Source organism: Mytilus californianus, unplaced genomic scaffold, assembly GCF_021869535.1.
Source record: "Mytilus californianus isolate M0D057914Y unplaced genomic scaffold, xbMytCali1.0.p SCAF_13, whole genome shotgun sequence".
Classification (NCBI taxonomy): Eukaryota; Metazoa; Mollusca; class Bivalvia; order Mytilida; family Mytilidae; genus Mytilus; species Mytilus californianus.
Genome location: NW_026262615.1, coordinates 9,736,346 through 9,761,814, shown reverse-complemented (window position 1 = coordinate 9,761,814; position 25,469 = coordinate 9,736,346). Strand labels below are relative to the sequence as shown.

Here is a 25,469-nt window from a genome sequence, read left to right as displayed (position 1 = left end):
TATGTAGAAAATGATGAATTAAACCTGGTTTTATAGCTAGCTAAACCTCTCGCTTGTATGACGGTTGCATAAAATTCCATTATATTGACAACGATGTGTGAACAAAACAATCAGACATAATAGGTAAAAATGTCAAAAATAGGAGAACAGCAGTCAACATTGTATTATTATCTTAATCATTATAAAAACAAACATATATGTCAACAAAGAAAATCAAAAAGGCATATAGACAAAGCACTATCGCAAAAACGAAAGATAAGAATAAAAAAAAAATTACCATTAGATTAGTTAAGTTCAACCGGAAAAGCGCGTCCGATGCAGTAACGATGGCAGCGTCAATGTTATTGTTGTTAATACGGCAAATATAATCATTGTGTGACCGAGTATAATATAAAAAAAACCAAACAATATTATCTTTTATTCTCACCACCTCTGTGTTAGTTCATACAAACATACATCCGTTGTTTTGTGCACTCTTGTGTTCGATTTTGAAAGTATTCGAAACACTACCATCAGACATAGATGGCCATATTGAAAAGAAAAATAACAAAAATACCGAACTCCGAGGAAAATTCAGAACGGGAAGTCCGTAATTAAATGGCAAAATCAAAAGCTCAAACACATCAAACGAATGAAATATTTACACATATAATCTAAAAAATGTTATGGATTCAATGCTCTCCAACGTAGTAATTGGATTGGTTAGCAAATCGTTTTGATTCGCGCAAATGCAGATGAAATGAACTTACTATTTTTTAAGTCTGGTACCCGTTATATTTGTTTAACTCTTTTTTTTTATTATCAAAACATGATAAAACGTATTCAATCATTGTTTTCTTTTACTGTTATATACAAAAAAAAAAAAAAAAAAATCACCAATCATTTTATATAAAAGAAAACAATATCCAAATAAAAAAAAAATTGTTGTAATTAAAATCCCCTTAAATATTGCACGAATATGTTCTAACTTGGGTGGATTTCTGTTCTATCAATTCATAGAGTTTCTAGAAAAAAATGCATGTTTCTGATTTCAGTAAGCCCAACATCTGCCTTGCATTTCTTTTTTATGCATTCAGTTACTGTATCTTTTAATAGGCTGTGGAAGAACTGAACGGTATAATTATCGACGGGAAAACCCTGTATGTGGGTAGAGCACAGAACAAATCAGAGAGACAAGCTGAACTGATTGACACAAATGAAGAAATCAGAAAAAATAAAAATATGCAGTATGAGGGTCTCAATGTTTATGTGAAAAACATAGACAGAAGCATTAATGATAAAAGATTAAGAAACGAATTTTCTAAATTTGGTACGATAACAAGTGCTAAGGTAAACATAAATTGAAGCAGTTGTTTTCATACTCTTTTTTAAGTTAGTCGGAAGTATTATTGATTGCTGTCTTATTTCCGCAAACCCTCACTTCGATTTATTGCCATTTTTATCTTTAAATTAAAAGTGTGTTTACAATTGTATATACTCATTATATATATATCCAGGAGGTTATATAAGGTTGCTTTCAACATAAATGTTTATTAAGAAGTAAAATAACAAAAAAAAACGAACTCTGAGGAAAATTCTAAACGGAAAGTCCGTACGAAAATGGCAAAATCAAAAGCTCAAACGCATCAAACGAATGGATGACAACTGTCATATTCCTGATAGCTAGCTAAATCTGTCATGTATATGACAGTCCCATTAAATTCCATCATATTGACAACGATGTGTGAACAAAACAAACAGACATAATAGACTACCGGATTTTTTCTTAACCCTTTTTGTAACTTCTGGCTCTCATTTTTAATTAAGAAAAGCCCGACGGACGCATTACCTTTATATAGGGTAATTTTTTATTTTTTTTAAATCTAATTATTTGCTGAATCATGGAATACTGCTTATAGTTCTGCGGTTAATGTAGCATGAATATTCAGTACGAGTTGAATTTACTTACTGATTGAACTTATTGTTTTTAATGTCTACTTGAATGTTGAATGTGTTTTGATCCATATGTAAGTTTTTGATACATTTTTTTTATTATGTTTTATTGGCTCTGAACTCGCTTTCAGTAACTAGCAGTACTTTCAGATCAGTTTTTGTGTCAAAAGTGTTCTTGTTATATGTTTGTGTGCTTTGAAGTGATTAGATAAGTTAAAGTCCTTTTCGAATGACTTTTATAGTTTCGTTGTTTTTTGCTGTGTTGTGACACAACTCTCTCATGTTAGGTAGAGGATTGGGAGTAAACAAACTGAATACGAAATTTACAGTCAAGAAATAAATTGAAGATTCTAAGGAAGCTTTTACTAAATGTGTTTTAGTAATGAGTGCACTGCTTTTGCGTTGTATATGTTCACGAAGTGTACCTTTTAATAACAATTTGTTTGAGTTTTTGAGTATACAAATATTCACATCCGATTTTTATTTATATCTAACTACAGATGAATTAAATAGTTAAGAAATCATATTTAAGAATTGTACTCATGGTAAGAGTTTTTTTTAACTTATCAAAATAGAGCAATTGGGTCAATGAACGCATACATTACATCAATTTTTGAATTCTTGTAAAATTCGTCTTTAATTGAAGAGCTCTTGTTGTAGAGTGTTCATTGGTTTTGCGAAAACCTTTAGCTTTCACTGTCATGAAGTGTCATATGGTTGTACCCCAAGCCAGAGTAGCGGAGGTAGCTATAGTGGGCCCAGGGGTAGGTGCCAGGGACAGGGAGGGGAACAGAGAACCGAGTGTGTTGGTGAAGGTTAGAGCAGAGATTGAGTCAGAGCAGTGCTCCAATTCTGACATGTGCATTCAGCTCGCATTCAGATGCAACCCTGCTCGCAGCGCCAATGTTGTGATTGCCGATATTAACCTAATACCGATAAATACCTTGGATGGTCGTTCCTGCAGTCAGGAACGGCCGGATTGCTCTTCAGTAGAATATGTCGTCTGTATAGCCATTAGTTCATTACCGGAAGAGGATGATTTCTGGGTAGTTCTTCGGACCTCTCTAGATGGTCTATCCGATGACCTAAAACTAACCCTACGAATACTACACTCCATTCTCTGTTCCCCTCCCTGTCCATTTTGTCTTGCGTTTGCACAAAAATAACGTAAAATGTAAATTCAGTTCATCTAGCTAAACTCTTGTTTTGTGTTTTACCATCAATTTGTGCCTTTTAAATCGATTTCTGGGATTTGAACACCGATAAACATCTTACACCTAAATATTTCATTTAAGGTGATGACGACGGAAAATGGCAGATCCAAAGAATTTGGTTTTGTGTGTTTTAGCTCTCCCGAGGAGGCTAACAAAGCTGTCACAGAAATGAATGGTATTGTCCTGGGAGATAAAGCTTTGTATGTCTGCCTAGCACAACGTAAAGACGTACGTAAGGCTATCCTTGCAACACAGTATCTGCAAAACAATGCAAGTATCAGAATGCAGGTAAGATATTAGACAGCACAAAATAAGCAATCTTCTTAAACCAATATTTTGAAATAGAAACAGTTCTGATGGTCAGGAAGAGTTTGTAAATTTGAAAAAAAATTGATTCCGACCGTGCAAGACACTCATGGGTAGTCCAGGTCATTAAAACCACCCTCGTCGTCGTCGTCGTCATATAGAGATACATATAACAGTATTAACAATAATACCGCACTGCAATGGTAAATTCGAAAACGGGGAGTCCATAAACCCGATAAAATAAACGCTCAACGAATTCAACAAATGGAACGAATATAAACAACTGTAGTATTCCTGACTTGGTACAGACATTTTCCGAAGACAATGATGGATAAAAATTTGGTTTTATAGATACCTTAAAAGTGGTGAAGTTGAAATCAGCACTTCGTAAATGTTACGGACGCCATCACGAGTTGGTTGACCGCTATGGAATATCCAGTTCATAGTTGATAGCGGATATAATCCTTATGTCATTACTACAATCCCGTTTCCTTTTCCCGAATGTGACCTATCGAATTAGACTTATTGCCGGGTTTGTACTAACATGAGCAACTAGACGCGTGCCAAATGTGGAGCTAAATCTGCTAACCCTTCCGGAGAACCTGAGATCATCCCAGTTTTTGTTGGGTTTCGTGTTGCTCAGTCCTATATTGTAAGTTGTGTTTTGTGTACTATTGTTTCGCTGTTGGTCTCTTTCTTTTTTAGCCATGGTGTTGTCAATTAATTTTCAACTTATGAGTTTGAATGTCCCTTTGGTATCTTTCGCCTCACTTTTTTTAAACCACACACTTGTATGGAAGTTATATGCTTTAATGCTAACAATCTCTATTATGTCGGTGTTTTGATTTACTGAATCATAAGGCGACAATGGTTACAAGCTTTGCATAAATTCTATAAGACGAATACAGATTCTTTCATCAAAATCCTATTTTGACAGACTGAAAAAAAAACCCCAACACAACAACATTGAACAAGATGGGTTCCTATCATTAGGTTGGCACATAAAATATTGCTCTCTAATTGTCTGTTATTGATGGCTCTTATGGTATCTGTCAATCTTTAGGGACCGAATTGTAAAATGAGTCAGATGTTCCCACCAGCTGGGCCGGGATATTTGCTTCCTACCATGACACAGGGACAAAGGAACTATCATTTACCAATACCTGTGCCGGATTCGAGCCAAATCCCAAGATGGCAAGCACTGCTAAGACAGCCTCCACCAGGTAGTAGAACGAGTATTTCACTTTTTATCTTTGTTTAGTTGATGTGTAATTGTCCCATGCAACTTTTTATACATAGTGGTACCAGTACAGCATGTACGATTACAAAGAAAAACATTTTATCAATAATTGTTTTTCCATAATGAAAATATGGACGATAGTTAAGTTTAGAGAAAAGGTAATAAAAAACATTTCCCAAAATGTAGAAATTAAAAGAAATTAAATAAAGCCAACTTGAATTTATCCATAATAATACATGTACAAAACAAATAAGCTTTTAATATCAATACATAACAATAGAATAATACAAAGCATTGGGCACATCAGATACACACGCAAGTATCTATACAAGTATACTATGAAGTTATTAAGATCGTTATCAATACAACCGAGAAATATTCAAAATAGAAAAAGGCACATATGTATGTTTACAGATGTTTAATTAAATTTTATAGAATATAACATGAGATGATTGAAGTGCTTGTTACATTTACATTTCTAAAGGAAATTGCTTACCATTTCAAAAGTGTTGCAAGGTATGTCATTATCAATATATGTTTTAATAAAACACTAGATATGACCATGCTTTAATTTTCGCTATGATTCCGTGTTAATTCGTGTTAATTTTCAAAGGTTTTTTCAATACTAAGAATTTAAGGATGGACAGTTCCTTCTTATTTAATATTAGGGCTTTGGATTTGATGTTTTGAGGCGTTATCCCGACCAACAATCCACTTCAATCCTTATTTAATAACAAAAACGGTACAAATTTTTCTGCACCAGATACGCATTTCGACAATCAATGTCTCTTCAGTGATGCGCAAGGCCAAACTATTTGAAAATCATCCAAAGCTTATTAAACATATGAAGAGCTATAAACCAAAAAGTATAGCCAAAGCTTGTCAAGGGATCAGAGCTGTGCATGAGGGAGATTCATTCCTTAATTTTAAATAAGTTCCAAAATTCTGTAACACCAAATTTTTATAACACAAAATCCGTATTTTCATGCCAGTACCAAAGTACTGGCCACTGGGCTGGTGATACCCTCAGGGACTATCAGTCCACCAGCAGAGGCATCGACCCAGTGATAGTAATAACATAAACGGTGCCAATTTTTCTGCACCAGATGCGCATTTCGACAGTCAATGTCTCTTCAGTGATGCTCGAGGCCAAAATATTTGTAAATCCAAAGCTTATTAAAAATGTGAAGAGCTATAAACCAAAAAGGATCAAAAAGTCACTGCTTAAACTATTGAGATTCCGATGACTAAACAACTAAACTCATGTTGTTTACAAACACGTGCAATGACAGCAACTCGCCTTCTTCTCAAACGGTTGTAATTCATATACTTCAAATACGACGAACTGATGTTCTAATTACATAAAACTTTTCCATTTTGTAAACATTTTAAACCAATGTTATATTAGTCTATTATGTAAGATATGATCGATTTAAATATAAAATATGATGATGGATAACCTCTTCACATCCAGCGGCAAATTAATATGCATATTCAGAGTGAGCCGGATTTTTAACGTGTTAGAGCACAAGGTAACAGGAAAATGTGTCACCTTGGCACCCTACCAGGAAAAATTATATTGACTCCGAGCAGATTAGACTTTGCTCTTATTCCTAAATGTCGCGTGCTTAGCGGAGATCAGCAAATACCAATTTTAAAGTTTTTGGTTTGAGCCGGCCAAGGTTGGAACCCACGACCTCCCACAGTCGAGACGAACACGCTACCACGAGATCATCGAAGCGGTTAAATAAATAATAAAAAAAAAGACAAGAAGGTTTTAAAAAAAAACAAATTCTGATTATATCAAAGAAAAGATATATTAAATAAACTTTAACATAAGTTACTACGTTCAAATCTGAAAACGGTCAATTTGATCTCAATAACATTTAATGTCTAAAATGACCACACGACAAACTCATATGATTTTTTTCATTTATAATGCATGTTTAAAACATTTGAGACTTAAATACTGTCTTGTTTTATGAAAAATAATTTGAGCAAGCACTCCTTGTTGACAAGATCAGATTTAATCTGGTAATTTCTATTCGTCAGAGAAGTTCATCCTTTGTTCTTCAAAAGGTATTTGTTCATAAGCAGAGTTTTCTTTTTTTGGTAATAGGTCCCATTTTACCCATGTAGGGTGTATTTAGTAATATGATATCTGACCTTCAATGCTCTTCAACTTTGTACTTTTTTTGGCCTTATTCACCTTTTAATTCGAGTTTCATTGATGAGTCTTCTAGACAAAGCACGCGACTGGCGTACAAAATTATAAGCCTAGTTTCTTTGATGATTTTTCCTATCAAACTTTTAGATGATTGATACATATAGATAAACTGAAAGGAAAAGTTTCGACCTTATAACGATATATATAAAAAGAAAGGAGATTGCCAGTTAGACAACTATCCATCACAGTTCAAATGAAGTGCAATTATAGGCAATTGTATGGCCTTCAACAATGAGAAATCCCATACCATAAAGTCCACTGTAAAAGCCCCCAGCATGAAAAATATGAAACAATTCAATTGAGAAAAACGAACGGCCTAATTTATAACAAAATAATTTATGAAAACAAATATGACACACATGAACCAACGACAACCACCGAACTATAGGCTGCTGACTTGGGACAAGCACATAAAGAATGTGGCGGGGTTTAACCTTTTTGTGAACACTCAACCCCCTAAACTTGGACTGTGGTACGTTAGCACAACACAAGAACAAAATATAAAAACAGTTGAAAAAGGCTTAACTCATCAGATCGATACAAAAAAAAAATATCAAACAAAATCACAGACAGGACATGGCTGGGTATATATCCATTCTTCATCCCTAACAACAAAAACACACTAGTACAGATCTGAGAGTACTCACAGTTACTGACAACTAGTTCAAACCCAATTACAGCTTATACGAAAAATCATGTATCTAAAGACTAAAATCAATCAGTACACATCCAATGGATTTAGTGTAAAGACATCATAACCAGTAAGAGAAAAACATGACCTTGTGCAATGATCGTATCGTATCTAAGTTTCCGGGCTCGGTTAACAACATCACAGTCAAATGTAGGATGTGCTATTCTATTTGAAATAAGTTTTCTATAGGCACAGTCAAACTTGCGCACGAAATCTTTGTATCTATGGAAGAATTTAGTACAGTTTGTGCATCTTTTGATAAGCAGGGATGCTAATATTTAGACATATATATATGTTTGCAAGATATTTTCATTAAAAGTACATGGCTTTGCTTTAAACTGGACCGGATGATGATCGAATAAAAATATTCATCTTGTTACGTTATTTAACACTGAAAAGATGTAGTTGTCTCAGCAATTGCTTATTAGTGAACGAACGCCAAAAAGTCTAATAATTACTTAGCCCTTTAATTGTCAAAGAAGATATATCTTAAAACCATTGTGTTAACTTGATCTACTACGTACACAAATGTTATAAATTTATTGACTTGATAATAGGTAGAAATCTAAATACTAATTCAATAGGATACCATATAAAAGTTGTACTTGTGACTTAATAGCGGTTACTCTTCATTATAACAAATACCTATATGCAAATGATTAACTGTTATTGTTTTAATTGAAAATCATGGATTTCTTTTTAGTATGTTCATTCAATTATCTCCATAAAATGCTTTATATGAGTTGCAGCTGATTTTATAAAAACATTTAGATACATTTGTCCTGCTCTTAAGTGTTACACATTGCAAAAACTGTTTATTCTATAAAATAGCTTTGATAATAAAAACAAAATAGCCAAAACGCAAGTATTTTGTTTTCCATTTTTGAACAAAAATACGCAACGGTTGGGTTCGTTTATTGATGCGCGCAAACCTTATATCATTTTTGTTTGGCAATATATTTCTTAATATACAGTTGAATGGTTCATACAGTGTTTGCTGTGATAAGCAATAAAAAGTAAAATCAAAAATATAATTACAGTTTCAACTACCAATCTTCATAAATATCTTATTGCTGACCCAATCTTCAAAATTAAAAGGCCTACGTCTTAAATGAATGTAATTGCACAATAGCTTTCATATTTGAAAAATCCACCGATGCCAAAATACAAAACAAAACGCCTCTGTGTGTATTGCTCCTTTAATAGTTAATATTATTTTTTAAATTCGCCTTTTTAATGAATGTTCTGGTTTCTGCCTTATTAAAAGAGCAAAATAGCCCTTTAATTTTGAAGATTGGGTCCTCAATTAAATATTTATGAAGGTTGGCAGTTGAAACTGAAACGGGACAAAAATTGATTTAAAGAAAACTGCCAAGCCAAAGTGTAAAATCTCATTTCTGTCTCAATTTATGATAACATTTAAAAAAATATACCTTTTGTTTCTGTTTTTCAATGTTGCAAATCTTACTAAAATCTATGAAGATGCAAACATTGCACAAAATTAGGCAATTTTAAGAATGAAAATGATAATTTTTATGTGTAATGCTTACCAAAGCCAATAGAGTACAAACATCAGTTTTGTGTCAAAAGTATATGGTTACTTAGGACAATAAACAATAAAATTGGCATTCTAAACCACTTTATCCGTTTAGAAGTAAACTCTCTAAATATTAATAGATTTGTGGTATGAATAATCTTAAATTATTAAACTATTCTGAGCTTTCTAAGAATGCAAAAAAAAAAAAAAAAAAATGATAATGTTCCTATAAACCCACTTTGAAGACTTGATAAGTCATCAGCATTCTAAAAATTGTACAATAACATTCATATTTAAAAAAATCGACCATGGCCAAAATGCGAGTCTACACTCCTAACTCTTTATTGCTCTTTTATGTGTAGCTTATTAACCATCTATGTATGATATATATATAACGGGACTATAAACAACTGTCATACACGTGGAAGGTTTAGCAAGCTATAATACCAGGTTTAACCCAACATTTTCTCCAAAAATGACTGTTCCGATTCAGGAATATGGCAGTTATAATCGCTTGATCCGTTGATTGATAGCGTTTGATATTTTTAGTTTTTATGGCCTTTGAATATGCATAGGAGTTCTGTAATTTTGTAATACTTTTTCTCCCTAGCACGCATTTTCTTCCTAAAAGATGCTTTGTCAACGCCCTGCTACATGACCTAACGCAGAAAGGATCATATTCACAGATTAATTATCTCCCATTATTTTTCCCTGCCGGTAGTTGCCATATATACATTATTGTGTGTGCAAAGTCGTTTTGACAATTATATTTTATTTACCTCGCACGTACTGTGCTTGTTTAGGGTCTAAAACCTTTCATTTTTACACTTTTGATTTTGAATATATGTCACATTTCGTTCGATATAAAGTTTTGCACTTTTTCAGTAAGAACGCGCCAGGTACTCTTTAACGGTAGAGATTGAACGTTGAATAATATAGCAACGTCTTTCACACCTTTACTTTGCATTGAGACGAGTTTTTTTAAAAAATAAATTTGGCGAAGGAGTCCACCAAAAGAAGAACCTCCTCCTTTGCTTTAAACTCTTTCTGAATGATCATAAAGTATCCGTACGATCTTTTCTGAACCTTCTGAAACTGATTGCAAAGGCATTTGTGTCTTATGGATAACGAGTTCCGCATCTAACTCTATACCTGAACTTCAACAAAGTAAGTAATTGATAAGATACCCACACAAAAGATGTGCATTTACCACAAAGAGTCTTGGGTCTTCGAGAAAGGAAACCCTTGATCGTACAAGGACGCCATTATATGACATCAATATTAGCCCAACATTACCATGATTATATAAAACAACCAGATCAACGAGAGGGACAGCATTCTCTAAAAGGACAAACATTATTGTCGTACCCAGTGGGAATTCAAGTGAACTTGTATAACAATCAGAGGAACATGTACAGAAAGTAGAAGAGCAAACATCCGTTATAAATAATCGTGATTAAAGGGAAACAGTTTGTTTAACTGTATGGGTGATTTTGAGATTCGAGCGCCATCGATTAGTCTTAGGTACTTAATTATTAGCCTTGAATCTTTGCAATGTCTTAACGCAGTCCCTCTTGTGCTGACGTGATACATATACCGGCATTCACATCTAATTTGATTTAAAAGCAGAATCTTTATTTCAACTAAAAGCGGGTTGTTTTTATGGAAAAATTGTTCGGACGGCTATCATTTACCAGTATGAGAATATTTCTTTTTCAGGGTTCCAGAATATACCAGGACCGCAAATAGGAACCTCAACCTATGCAGCCGTTAGAGCTAAACAACCAGGTCAAGTCAGCATTGGAACACCTGCAACCATGTTGGCCAACGCAGATGAACAAGAACACAAGCAAATGATAGCACAGCGTTTATTCCTACTAATTCAAAAAATGTATCCAGATCTGGCTGGAGAAATCACTGGAATGTTATTGAAAAGAGACAATTCAGAGTTGTCAAAAATGTTAGAATCAAGGGAGTTACTAGAGGCAAAGGTTTGTAGCTAGATTAGGAATAAAATCATCGGCTTCCTGATAATGCTTTTTTTTTACTTATCTCTTTTATATTTGTCGCAGTTTAAATCCTAGGATTAACTACATTTTTAAATAACATTTGGAAAACTATTCAAAAAGCAACAGTAGGATACTGCTGTTCAAAATTCATAAATCTATTGAGAGAAAACAATTCCCGGTCACAAACCAAAAACCGAAGGAAACACATCAACTATAACATGTATAAGAGGAAAACAACGGAACAACAGAAACACTGAACTGTTACAATAATCAACGCCAACATACATAGAAACGGACTATTTGATAACAAGTGCCATATTCCTGACTTGTTACCGGACATTTTCAGAAAACAATGGTTGGTTGAACAAGGTTTTATGGCTAGCCAAATCTCCCGCTTATATGACAATGTTAACAATTCCGCTAAAATGACAACATTACGTGACAGGAATACAGTACAAATAAACGCAAGGACACTCAGGACAGAGAAATACATAAATAAATAATATAATAGTACATTACAACATGTAAACCACATAATAACAACAGACACCTGCCTTTAACTTACGACAGTTCACAAGTTAACCACAATAGAACTTTGAACTGTGCGTCACACGAATGTATCAACGCCACTTAAAGTGACGTCACAGGTAAATTGCGAAAAATAGAAATAAAAGATCTAGTTTGTAATGGTGATATTTCATGTATTTTCCAACCATTGCAAGAATATTGATAGAGAATTGTGTTAGTATTGATGAAATTATTTGTATTTTTTTTAACCATTTGGTTTTTCTTCTAAATCAAACTGTGTAAAAACAAATAAATCATGTGCATATAGTTTTTTTAAACTAAAAATCATATAAATGAACTAGATGATTAATTATCTTAACGTTTACATACAATAAAAATAGAATTCAAACCAGAAACAATAAGACATAACTCAATACCTAACCAGACTTACGAACGAAACAGCATAACTAAATACATGAATGTTGGATGTATAAATACCAAGACACGTAACATATCGAGACCAAAATGCATTTATTGACTAAATGCAAATTATGAATGGTGAATTACAACCAAAGATCAGCAAAATGTCGAGTATGTCTCTATTGAACAGAAAGTGTTGTAAATCTAATGTTTGCCAGAAGTCAAGTTACATTGGGGAAAGCTCGATTAATAACTTCAAGGTGCATACACAGTTTACCTGTTAAAAGTAACCCGTTAGGATATTTTGTGATAACCCTTTTTGGATGAAATAAATCTATGACAACGTATCTGTTCCGGAATTGTCATATTTGCAACTTAAAAGACAATTAACATATTTACTTAAATAATGAAATTGATGTATAGAAAAATGCCTATTTTTAACAATTCAGAATACTCTTAATTTAAAACATTTATGATCACAGAAATTACAAAAAATTACAAATAGAGTTTTTTCTGTCATCTGTCTTATTTGAAAGTATTCATTAATGCACTACAAAACTATTGCAAACAAGACATGATTCCTTATATTTTACTTTGAATATTTTTGTGATATCCTTTAAAATAATTAATCTTCAAATTACCTCGTATTTACCTTCACGGGATGAATTTTCTAAATTATGTATCATTGTTATTCGTTTGCTGTTTTGTATAGTTTGTTCTTGGGGAATTGGGTTGACGCTTTCAAATATGTTAAACCCGAAACATTCTTTATGTGTCTGTCCAAAGTCATGAACCCGTAGTACAGTGGTTGTCGTTGGTTCATGTCTGTCATGTTTGTTTATTGCAATTATTTTGTTATAAATTAGGCCGTTAGCTTTCGCAATTGAATTGATTATCCTTTTTCATGCCGGGGACTTTTATAGACGACTATGCTATCTAATTGATATTATCTTTTTTATTCTAATATGACATTCTTCAAACACTTTGAGTAAACACCCGTAGTAAAATACGAATATATTTTTTTGTCAGCTGATCGGCAACGTCATTATTTGTTTGGTATGAATTATTAAATTTGCTCAATAATCAAGCATGTATTAATACAAATGAAAGGCCTAACCAAAGTAGGTATTTGTGTTTGCATACACAAATAACACTAAAGAACGTTTGCATCAGCTTCAGATTCCAGCTGGTCTTGCTACCTTCCACACTTCATTCATAGCTAGATTAACTAATACGCTTTTACAGGCACGAGAAGCCGTTGATGCACTGCAGGCTCATACACCTCAACAGGAGCAAAGACACATTTTGGGAGGAATTTTGTTCTCGCTGATCCAAAAAATTTACCCAGACCTGGCTAAAACAATCACTGAAATGTTACTGGAAACAGACAATTCAGAGTTGCTAGTGATTATGGAATCCAAGGAGTTATTTGAGTCCAAGGTTTGTAGCTGCACAAAATACAATCACCGGATAGTGTTTATAATTTTTTTTATTTACTTGTCTCTGCATTTATTTAGGTAGACAGGGAGATGAATGATAACTCTTTTACACTGTTTCGGTCTTCTTTAATAACAAAATAAGTGTACCTCTTCTTAGTGACAGTGAAAGAGAATGTTTGGTAGTTCCTGTGTCTACATGTCCATGTTTTAACATCGTTAATGATTTCCACAACTTGCATGTACTAGTGTCTATATTGTAGTAAAACTTTCAGATAACAATGGACAATGTGCACCTTCTTTTGACAGTTTTGAAATATTGTTTGTCAATGATCGTAATCAGCTGTAATCGATTACAGTTTGCAGTGTTATCACATATATTCAGTTATCATGCCTGTTGGATTACAAGTAATCGTAATGTAATCGATTACAGAGCAAAAACAAGTGTAATCATGATTACTTTTAGATTACAATTCAAATGATTGCTTGTTGATTACAAATTTTATATATAATTTTTTTTTACAAACATAAATGAAAAAATCCTCATACTAATGCTCAGTGTGATTGATCCTTATAACTATTTATTGATTTCAGTTTCAGTATACTTATGTTTAAGGGATAAAGGGTGTAAATGTCTGGCTTTTTAATAGTTATCAAAGGTACCAGGCTTATAATTTGATACGCCAGACGCGCGTTTCATCTACATAAGACTCATCAGTGACGCTCAGATCAAAATAGTTATAAAGCCAAAGAAGTACAAAGTTGAAGAGCACTGAGGACCCAAAATTTCCAAAAAAGTTATGCCAAATACGGCTAAGGTAATCTTTGCCTGGGATAAGAAAATCTTTAGTTTTTCGAAAAATTTATAAAACAGTGAGTTCTTGTGATATAAGATGTTTGTGTTTTAAACATTTTGTTGTTCCCTTGGTCTCAGACTTTTAAGGTTAAGTGCATATTTTGCTCTTTATATTTACTTTGATGTTCGACTTCTAATGATAATGAAATTCAGAACAATTGTTTTTTCCCAATTTTTGTGACAAAAATTCAGTAATTTTTTATCATGTTTTTTTCTTAATATGTTTGAATAGAAATATGAATTTTACAATCATGTATATGATAAAAAATAAACTGCATACAAATTTATTGATTATTCTAATCATAATTACCAAAGCTCATCTATTGTCTGTTATAAAATTTGAGGTAGTGATTAACACCTGTAAAACACATTCAAGTGTCAATTATGTCAACACTGACAAAAAGGCTGCTTGATAATTGAATAATCATTATATGTTAATTTCTTTTTCTTAATTGAAAATATGTTTTGGGCTAAAATATTCAACAAAAAACAATGTTATAATTTTAACAAAGAAAGCACAGAGACATTTACTTTCAAAGTAAATTTGTCAAATAATATTATGTCATCTAACAATACAAATATTACGCTACTCCTTTTCTAAGTTCTTATAAATAACACGTTTATATTAAATATATATATATAAAAACACAATTTTTTACTCATATTAGCTTTTTTATGTGAGGATCAAATGTTTGAAAAAGTTTTTTTTCAATACCACAGTATACAATGTAATCTAAGGTAATCAATTACATTTGAACTAAAGTGTAATTGTAATGTAATCGACTTCATCAAATTAGCAAAGTAATTGTTATTTAATCGATCAGATTTTAAAGTAATCGACCTAATCCCTGACTGACTTGATTCATTGATATGTAAACATCTTACTAAATGCCAATATATACATCATATACTATTTATGATTTAGTTACTTTCAGCTTCCCCCATACCATATAAGATGCTACGAGTTCTTTTTTCATAGTTAATTTGAAATTCTCAGGGAAAACTTGATACCCTGAGCTACCTAGGGCAAACCAGATACACAGAGTCTCTCGCAATTAGCAAGTGTTTTTATGTTTTCGAAAGAATTTGATAATGCCCTCACTGCACTTTTAAATTAGGCAACTTTCCAGTGTATGTCGCTGCCGTATTTACTATATAGTCTGCTATTTTTATCTTGATTTTAAACGATTTTAATCTTCATACAATATGTTGAGAAAAATATCAAATAGCTAAGTAACTTAGATAAATTTCTGATCATGCCAATAAGCAGATAAGAAATTTTCATTAGTAATCAATAATCTTAAAGCAATGTTGAATTCATAAACAACAGACTTTAAAACATACAGGATAGCACTTCACATTTGATAGAACGTTACTTTACAGTTACCTTTCCAAATTAAAGAAAATGTTGTAAATAATATATCATCAAATAATTCTGAGCATTCATTCAATTAGTTAGGAAAGCAGCAGGGTAATAATTGCAAGAATTTAAACTCATGTCTTACTCTACGTTAAATCTTTTTCACTAATTGAAAATCAAAGATGTTAATTTATAGTAAATGTAAATAGCTATCAGGATAAAAAAGATGACTCCGCCAGATGGAATTTTAAAATTCAGTGCTGGTTTTTGCTTTCTTAGTTTCTTTTTAGCCATGGCGTCCTCAATATATTTTCGACCTGTGAGTTAGATGTAACCTTGGTATCCTTCTTCTTCTTCTTCTTCTTCTTCTTCTTCTTCTTCTTTTTCTTCTTCTTCTTCTTCTTCTTCTTCTTTTTCTTCTTCTTCTTCTTCTTCTTCTTCTTCATATTTACACTTCTGTGATTTAGGCAAAATTTCATTCATGATACAAATCATATGAACTAATATATATTTAACAGGTACATGAAGTTGTCGCTGGACTGCATTCTCAACAAGCAAAAGAAAGCGCTACATCGTCCGAAGAAAACGGGATCTTATACCAAAGTCAAGAGACTTTAACAGCAACTATGTTGGCCGCTGCATCTCACCAGGAACAAGAACAGATGTTAGGAGAACGTTTGTTTCCGCTGATTCTAAATATGTATCCAGACCTGGCTGGAAAGATCACTGGAATGTTACTGGAAATGGACAATTTGGACTTACTAGATATGTTAAAATCCAAGAAGTCACTAGAGGCTAAGGTTTGTAACCGAATTAAACAAATAAAAATCAGGGAGAATAAAAACATGTCCCGTCTTACTCTTGTATATTTAGCTTAGTACATTTAAGTCGAACTGCATATGTGTTGCACTTAAATAATCTAATAAAACTACCAATTGGATTTTAATAGCATAGATATTAACAAGAATATAATGTTTTAAAAAGGTCAGAGGTTAATCTAGCTATAAAGGCAGTTTTATTCCCCTATTTTCTAATGAGGAAATGCCTTACAAAGTCAGGCACTGTGCTTTCAAATCATTAACATTTGATAAAGGACTTTCCGTTCTTAATTTTTCTTGGAGTTCGGTATTTTTGTTACTTTACTTTTTATTTTGCCATGACAGATCCCAAAGTATTCAAGATATACTTTCATCAATTTCAAGCGTTGTGATTGTAAATTGATATGCGTAACCATGCATATTCAGTCAACAACGTGGCTTTACTTTTTTTCTATTTTAAGGTACAACCAATTGTAGCGTGTAACCAGCGAGGCGTTATTACTTCAAATGATTATTTTATTTGCAGGCTAGTGGTAGAGTAGTTGAACTACTTAAGGCCACTCGTCTATCGAGGCCTGTCAACTGATATATGATTGGTGGCAGCATCGTTGTTTACATGCCATATGACTCAATCTATTATTAGAAGAAAATGAAGTTATATATATACAATTTACAATTTGCAGTTCTCGATTGATACATAAAGAAATTATTTATAAAAAAGGTTCCAACTCCCTCAGCAAAAGTTGACCTCAAAGAATTTGGCTATGATTTTTATGTACGTTTTGGTCATAAAGATCTGTTTATTATCCATCTTTTATATGTTTAGCTGTGAGTGTTCCTGATGAAGGTATATTTGGAATAGTATTTGAAATATATACAATGTTTTAAGTGTTATCTTTTAAGGTACAAGAAGCCGTTGCTGTTCTGCAAGCTCATCAAGATAACGATAGTGACACATCTAGTAACATCCGTGTTACAACTAATGCTCATCCAGTTATTGGACGGTCTGTCACTGAACAACCAGCATGTAAACCATTATCAGCACCAAGCACAGGACCAATGCAATCCGGCAGATATCTAGAAAGACAGATCGGAAACTCAACTACAATTGGAGGACAACCAAACATGATAAGGCCTCCAGTAGGTACAATAAGGAATTTGTAGTTGCTAAATTGACGTTAATAAGGCTGTCCAAAGACAGTATTCTCTTATTATGAATTAAATTTCCCAATGTTTACTAAAAAAATAGGCCATGGAATATCTTGTCAAACTGATAATGTTTTAACAATATGGTCAAACTAGACGTTTAGAGTCAATTAAATGAACGCTGATTATTCAATATTTTCTTTTTATAATGTAACTAACACTATACAAGTTTCATGCGTCCGACGCGCTTTTCTGGATTGGCCTTCATCAGGAACGATCAAAGCCTAGAATATTTAAGAAACAGGAAATTATCCAAGAAATCCATAACAAGAATACATCTTTATTTTTACAAATTATTCATACAGACACTAGTTGAATAAAGTAGCATAATAACAAAATGTGCAATGATTTGTTTTCTATCGTATCTTTGTAATAGTTTAATCTTAACCATTGAAAGAGCCATTCCCACTTTTCTGTTTGCGTGTTTGTCTTCTACTTATGAGTGTAAATGTCAGTTCTGTTTCTTCCGATTCTTTTTTCATATTAAAGTTCTTGCAAAAAGATTGTTTTCAACTAAAGGGCGAGTCGGAATTCGTTATAACTTTTCTACCAACATTCTAAATAAATTGTTATATGATAAAAGACTGCTACTAAGTAACTGTGCAATTGGTGCTTTTAAATGCGAATGTCGTTTTAGTGCAAACGGTATAAACACGCATATTTAACGAACTTATAAGGCTGACAACAGTAGTTTATTAGCTTTTCATGGTCATTTGTTTCTTTGCATATCATTCCAAAAGTTGCTGGTGTCAGAGTTTATGAATTGTTTTTTTTATACATGATCAACAATTCTTTTCTGCAAACTACACGTATATAGGTATCTATACCTTTCTGTTTGAAGGAAGACATATTCACATATTTACATGTATGTTATGAAAGAATCAAGGTTCAAGGTAATAACAAAAAATATATGTCATAATACATAGGATCTTGTATTCTATAGCCTTTACCTAAATTTGTTATGTTTCATGTATACGACACTGCTTTAGTTTTTATTACAAGAATATAAGATTTGTTCTAAAATTCATGAAATGATGACATTCAAGATAAAAGTGTTAACATTCTCTGTCAAAATACAAGGGAGACATATACAAGAAACTTGTATTCGATATTGTTCCAGTAATTGTTTACATGTGATGATGAAATGGAGCAGTTTCCATATTAGCAGTCAATAAAGGCAACAGTAGTATACCGCTGTTCAAAAGTCATAAATCGATTGAGAGAAAACAAATCCGGGTTACAAACTAAAACCGGTGGATACACATCAACTATAAGAGGAAAACAAATGAACAACAGAAACACTGAAGTGCAACAACAAACAAACGCCAACATATATAGAAACGAACTATTTGATAACGACTGTCATATAACGTTGTCCCTTCTTTTTGTTAATCATTATAGGGACAGTCTTCTCGTATGATGAGTCAGATGTTCCCATCAGCCGGACCTAGATATATATTTCCTAATTCTCAGACACAGGTGCCACATCCTATACCATCTTGGGGTACGTGTATTAAAAATTTATATCTTTCTGGTGAACGATTTGACTCGGATACAGTCGAATATCACCACTTTTTTTATTTTAATATCTTATCTCATTCGGCTGTCTTTTATCATTCGCCTCTCCCTTGTATAGCCTTTGCTTTTATTTTTATATTTTCGTCTATCTTCCTGATAAAAGTAATCTTATAAACTCTAATTAGTCGTATATTGTTAATTTCAGCTTTTTGTTCTTTTTTTATCATTTCCTGGTATAAATCAAAATATCACACATTTCTTTGTCAGAAGAACCAAATCGGAATTATTTGGATAAGTTGCTGCTAGATCGTTCCCTGTAGTGTCGCATACTGTGTCTTGCAATGATTATACTTTATGCTTTTTACTGGGTATCAAGACTTTGTCATCAATAAAGGTTGATGACACTTTATTAATATCGTTTATTTTTTTATCCAAGATCTGGCTTTTCGGAAGGCCTCAGTAAGAATGATTTTTTCTGTAAAACCATGTAGAAGTTTTAGTCGATGTAACAGTTAGTAGTGTTCTATTCTGATCTTGAGAATCTGCTCTCTATTAATATGGATAAGAAGTTTGCAACAGTAATGCACCTGTAATTGTCGTGGTAAATCTTATTTGTTCCCTTTAAGTACAGATGGCAGTACGCGTTCGATCATTCTCGGTAAAAGACACGATTTACATTGTTCATAAAATATTGTTAGCAATATTTTGAAGACTGGCTAATTTCATGTTTAAATTTGCCAGTTTCTTTTTAAATATGTTTTCTATAGTTTGGTGTAAGGAGTATTTGCCTGCCTGATAGAAAATGATATCTAACTTTTCAATTTCATCAGTTGGTTATAAGAGTGTTTATGTCAACTTTTATCAGATATTTTTACAATGGAGGTTGGATAGCTCAGTTTATGACATCTATTTAAATTTTGCCTTCCTAAAATTTAACGAATTTTCTCAATATTCTTCTGTTTATACGATCACGGGTAATCACGTTTACAACTGAGATCGTATTTGTCCGAATAAATCGGTCCACTTTTTTTTCGAGGGTTGACCAGATTTTTGCGAGGGATATAACGGTCGATCAGTTCAATTTACTAGTTTTTCGCATGTTTCATTCATGATGTTCGTCTTATTCTGAATACATGTGCACACGAACGACGTATAGTTTCCGTGTAGTTCATTTAAAATTCAGTTTTTACATTGTTTTGTTTCGAGAGCAACTTTAAAAACACAAAGCCTAGGTTTGTTAATGAAATTGTAAGAAGGCTTGTTTGGCTTAAGAAACTGAATTTTCTAGTTTATTACTGTAATTAAGTGAATGAAAATGTTTCCAATAAATCACAAAAGTAAATTAATATGTTGATCAAATTTAATTTTTTTCAATTTAATGTAAATCTTTAACGTAGCCTAGCAATATGCATATTTATTAGAAAACAATTGATACTCTATGAAACGGTCTTTAGAAACGAGTACATCGGACTCATAATCTTTTCAATTTCATTTCTTGCTAATTTTGTTTTTATAGTAAATGTTATTTAATGATCTATATATATTCCTGTGGCGAAATCCGTTGTTTTAAAACTAGATGTATGAAAACTAAGGGACAGCAGCAAAAAAATTAGAAAAAAACCCAATATTTTTTTTATATTTAGGCACTTCTATTTGTTGAAGGACACGTAAAATTATCATAGTGCTTTACTGCTGGGGGATCAAGTAAAACAAACGATTGATCAGTCTTTGTTTCACAATAGTAGCATTTGAACATTGGTTTTTTTCTATTTCTAGAACGATAAGAAAACCAAATTACCATCAAGACAAGTAGGGATGAAACGTTAATGATGTATTTTCTGTTACACAAATCTAATTATAATCTCTGAATACACTGTATGTGTACGATCGTCTCAATCCAACAAGTGTGTGCTAACATAAATACATTCGACCTCTGACCGTAACTTGACTGATTGATTGTATACCATTTCCTCTCTTGATATATATGTCAGCCTAAATTTTATTTGCGTTCCAAGCTGCAATGAGGGATTATTGTTTTGCTAACTTACAATGTAAAAGTGAGGCTGATTCGAGCCGTACTAAATAGTTTTTTTCTACTGTGGATTCATTATTATTCGTTGGATACCAATTTTCGTGGGTTTCGTGGGTACAGGTGAACCAATAATTTAAATGTTCAACGAATTACTATAGCCTTGGTATGCACAGATTGGCCAAACCACGAAATCAAATACCAACGAATATGCAAAATTTTCCTCAATCCACGAAAATTTATACTCACGAAAATAAATTAATCCACAGTATGTTGATCTATTACTTGTGTAACTGTCTGGTGTCTTTTAAAACGGTGGCTGGTATTATAAATCCATGTTTCATAAAGGTAGGTTGTCTTGGGTTTTACTAATTTATTCTAATTTCACTAATATTTGGATATCCGAATGTAGTCACATTTTAATGTTATCCTTGCACATCAAGTGGTATATAAGTACCTTCTCTGTAGATATCAATGTCAAAGGTAACCAAGAGAATAATACAATCTTGAGGAATTTTTTTATAAATTTCAATTTAAATACAAGTTTTCTTTCATTTCATCCCTTCGTAAATTTTACGGACGCCATCACGATTTGGTTGACCATTATGAAATATCAGTTTCACAGATGACGACGGATATATTATTTAATTGTCGTAACCACAATCCCGTCCTCTTTTCCCCGACTGTGACCTACGGAATTAGAATTATCACCTAATTTGTACTAACATAAGCAAACCGACGGTTGCCACATATGGAGGAGAATCTGCTTACCCTTCCGGAGCACTTTAGATCACCCCAGTGTTTGGTGGGGTTTGTGTTTCCCAGTATTTAGTTTTCGGTGTTGTGTTTTGTGTATTATTGTTGTATTTTGGTTTTTATCATTTTTTGCATTACTTTGTCATCTTTTTTCAACTTATGAGTTTGAATGTTTCTTTGATATCGTTTACCTCTCTTCCTAGAGTTCAATTACATGATTTGTGCACTTTCAAAGTAAAATTAACTGATAATCATGGCATGTTTCTCTGTCTAAATAATATATTTCAAATATATTTTCTTCATAAATTACTTGTTTTAGTTAGTATCTTGATTCTTAATTTGTTTTTGAACCAGTATCCTTATGAATATAAAATTTTGAAACCAATAATACCGCAAGAAAATGTACATATCTCGCCAGTTTGATTTCGTAGATTTCTATAAGCATTTAGTAATTTTTCTCTTTTCACAGGACAATATCCGTTGATGACCCATCAAATAATTCCTACGCTTTTGCAGGCTAACGTGCGAGGTGATTCGGATTTTCAGGTAGATACAAGTTCCATACAAATAAACAAAGATTGAAGTAGACCTAGCTGTAGAAAATAATCGAATTATTTACCAATGTCATACACACACACATTAATACAATTAAACCTTTATAATACATCGTATCTGATAAAAGACGGGGAGGACTTCAATAGACAATATAAATATTTGCTCTGCTGGTTATTTACTGACCTAAAGTTTATTCTACATCTTTTGATTTGTGATTGAGATAATTGATAATTGATCTTTTCCACTCATTGGTTTTTTTCATTCGTGTTTTTTTTTTTCATTTTCATTTTTTTTAATGCAAAATGATATTCATTGTTTATCAGTTGGGGAGAATAGAGCTATCAACTACTACGATTGAGTCTGAACAAATTTGATAGAGAGCATGTGAAGTATCTGAATATGTAAAGTTGACATTATTATGAATTATTTTTAGGTATGTTGTGGTTAGAAAGATATCAACATGTGGTACTTATCTATCTTTGGTCATAATTTTTGTGTTTGCTTTTAGCCTTCCTGATAGAGATATTATTACCGTTATTGCTTTTAGCCATGTAAACTTCTTATCGCCTTTCATTCACATTTATAGCTATTGGTCAGTATATCTTAAGATATACTCTACATTGACTAGAGGTATAGGGGAGGGTTGAGATCTCACAAAACATGTTCAACCCCGCCCCAATTTTGCGCCTGTCCCAAGTCAGGAGCCTTTGACCTTTGTTAGTCTTGTATGTTTTATAGTTTTAGTTCATTTATATGTTTTGGAGTTTAGTGTGACGTCCATTTTCATTGAACTAGTACACATTTTGTGTAGGGGCCAGCTGAAGCCCGCCTCCGGTTGCGGGATTTTCTCGCTGTGTTGAAGACCCATTGTTGGCCGTCGGTTGGGTGTCTGCTGTTTGGTCGGGTTGTTGTCTCTTTGACACATTCCCCATTTCATTCTCAATTTTATCTGATCTACACATATAGTTGTTTCAGTTCTAATTTGCTACTGAGAACCAAAAATATATATTCAAAAAATTAGAAAACACATATTGACTATCTACGTAATTTCAGAATAACCTATCACAAGATTCGCAGCGATCAGCAGATGTTAGACCAGACAGTGCTAATAACGATAGCATTTCCGCTTTTAATGACATCATATACGAGACAACATTACGGCCAGGCAACTTAGAGGAAACCACGGACTTAATTGCACAGATACTACAAAATTGCTCTGGTGACCAAGTTTTATCAAGTATTTTGCATGTTGTGGAAACTTTGTTTGAAAAGGTAGATAACTGACACAATTTTCAAGAAAGGGTAAAATATGTATAAAGTTAAAACAAATTTTGGTTAGTTGAATGTTTCATTAGATCAATTATTTTACTGTCAAAACCAACTCATTGATAAAAGTAACACTATCAAGTTCATTGAAATTCAATCTATTATTTTCATAGTCTGCCGGTCGTAGACAATAAACAATATGAGACCACATCATGTAAGAATTTTGTCACAATTAATATATGGACCAGCCCATGACCACAAAAATATTATTAGACAGTAGATTTTCACCGACTTCACCTTTCGCTGAAAATTATATAAATGATCAAAGTTGCGCTGGACATGTAGATTTTGTTTTATAATGATATAAAGGTAGACTATCAAACTTTTAGACACACAATTTTTTTTTCACAATTTAGGGCTATGCTTCAGAAATATATCTGTTGTTTGAGACTATTACTATACGATGATAGTCAAACATTGATTATGTGGATTTGACTTATATTTAACTGATGTATAATACACTGTTTGTATTCATTTTGTATGTGTGCAGTCCATAACTGAACCAAGTTTTCAATGTACTGGAGCAACTATTGTAAAATACTTATCTTATAAACTTAGGACCGTACCGGCTTTTGCCAACTTCAGAAACTTTTTTCTAACGAGGTAAGATAGTGTTGTTTTGTTATCTATTTCTTGACGGAAAGAAGTTTATTAATCCTCTATTCCATTCTTTGTAACATAACTGTTCTTTCGGAGATGAATCTATCATTCCAAAGAATTTTCTGATTTGGCCTATTTCAAACTTGAATATACACTTGTCTTTCGTTTAAGTCACTGCGTTTACCTTAATATGTGTATTTGTCTAATTAAGGATGTATTCTTCTGACGTTTCAGTCTCGTTGAAATCTCGTTCTGGAATTATTTCCAAAATATGTGATACAAGTGGAAAAAATCAATGAATTTTAAAAATGTCATAATTAAACTTAACTCTGTGAAAAAATTGTGTATTTACAATGAGTAGTTTTTGAGTAATCAATTTTTCAAATTTTACGACCAACCAAGTCAGTCTTTTTAGCCAAAATTTTGAGAAAATGGTTGAGGGGTACAAAAAATGATTTTACCAGAATCATGTACATTCCATATCATTTTTTTCTTTTCAAATTTCTTAGATATGTATTTTTTCAAACATTTATAACAAAAAAGTTGAAATAATATGAGTTTTGTATTTAAAACTGAGAAAAATCACAAATTTACAAAATTGACAGCATGGTAAATTTGACACAAAAAAGCATCAAAATATGATAAAACTTTCTCATATTAACACCTACCTATAGTTTTTTTTAGTTAAATTTATTCAGATTGCTCCACTTCATCTTTATTGAAAGTATGAAAAAAAGTTTAATTGTGGAACTGTGATTTTTTTCACGATAATAGCCCAAACATAGGTTAAAATTGATGAAAAATGGAAAAATCATCAAAATTGTGTACTTTCAAAGGGCCGTAGCATAAAAAGAAGTGCACCACCATAAGATTTTTTCTTCATCAATTATTTTTTTACAGTCACATAAACCCAAAAATCAGGTTAA

The 25,469-nt window shown here is 32.5% G+C and overlaps 1 protein-coding gene across 1 annotated transcript in view; it reads left to right on the top strand.

Moving 5' to 3' along the window:
• LOC127723848 (uncharacterized) overlaps positions 1 to 25,469 on the top strand; it is a 373,964-nt gene that overhangs the window by 39,532 nt on the left and 308,963 nt on the right. The window contains exons 18-28 of the mRNA XM_052230569.1: positions 1,096 to 1,329; positions 3,228 to 3,434; positions 4,516 to 4,675; positions 10,867 to 11,138; positions 13,329 to 13,523; positions 16,254 to 16,535; positions 17,457 to 17,693; positions 19,161 to 19,263; positions 22,532 to 22,608; positions 23,671 to 23,889; positions 24,434 to 24,546. Coding sequence (XP_052086529.1) covers positions 1,096 to 1,329; positions 3,228 to 3,434; positions 4,516 to 4,675; positions 10,867 to 11,138; positions 13,329 to 13,523; positions 16,254 to 16,535; positions 17,457 to 17,693; positions 19,161 to 19,263; positions 22,532 to 22,608; positions 23,671 to 23,889; positions 24,434 to 24,546 — 2,099 coding nt within the window. The remainder of the gene's footprint in view (positions 1 to 1,095; positions 1,330 to 3,227; positions 3,435 to 4,515; positions 4,676 to 10,866; positions 11,139 to 13,328; positions 13,524 to 16,253; positions 16,536 to 17,456; positions 17,694 to 19,160; positions 19,264 to 22,531; positions 22,609 to 23,670; positions 23,890 to 24,433; positions 24,547 to 25,469) is intronic.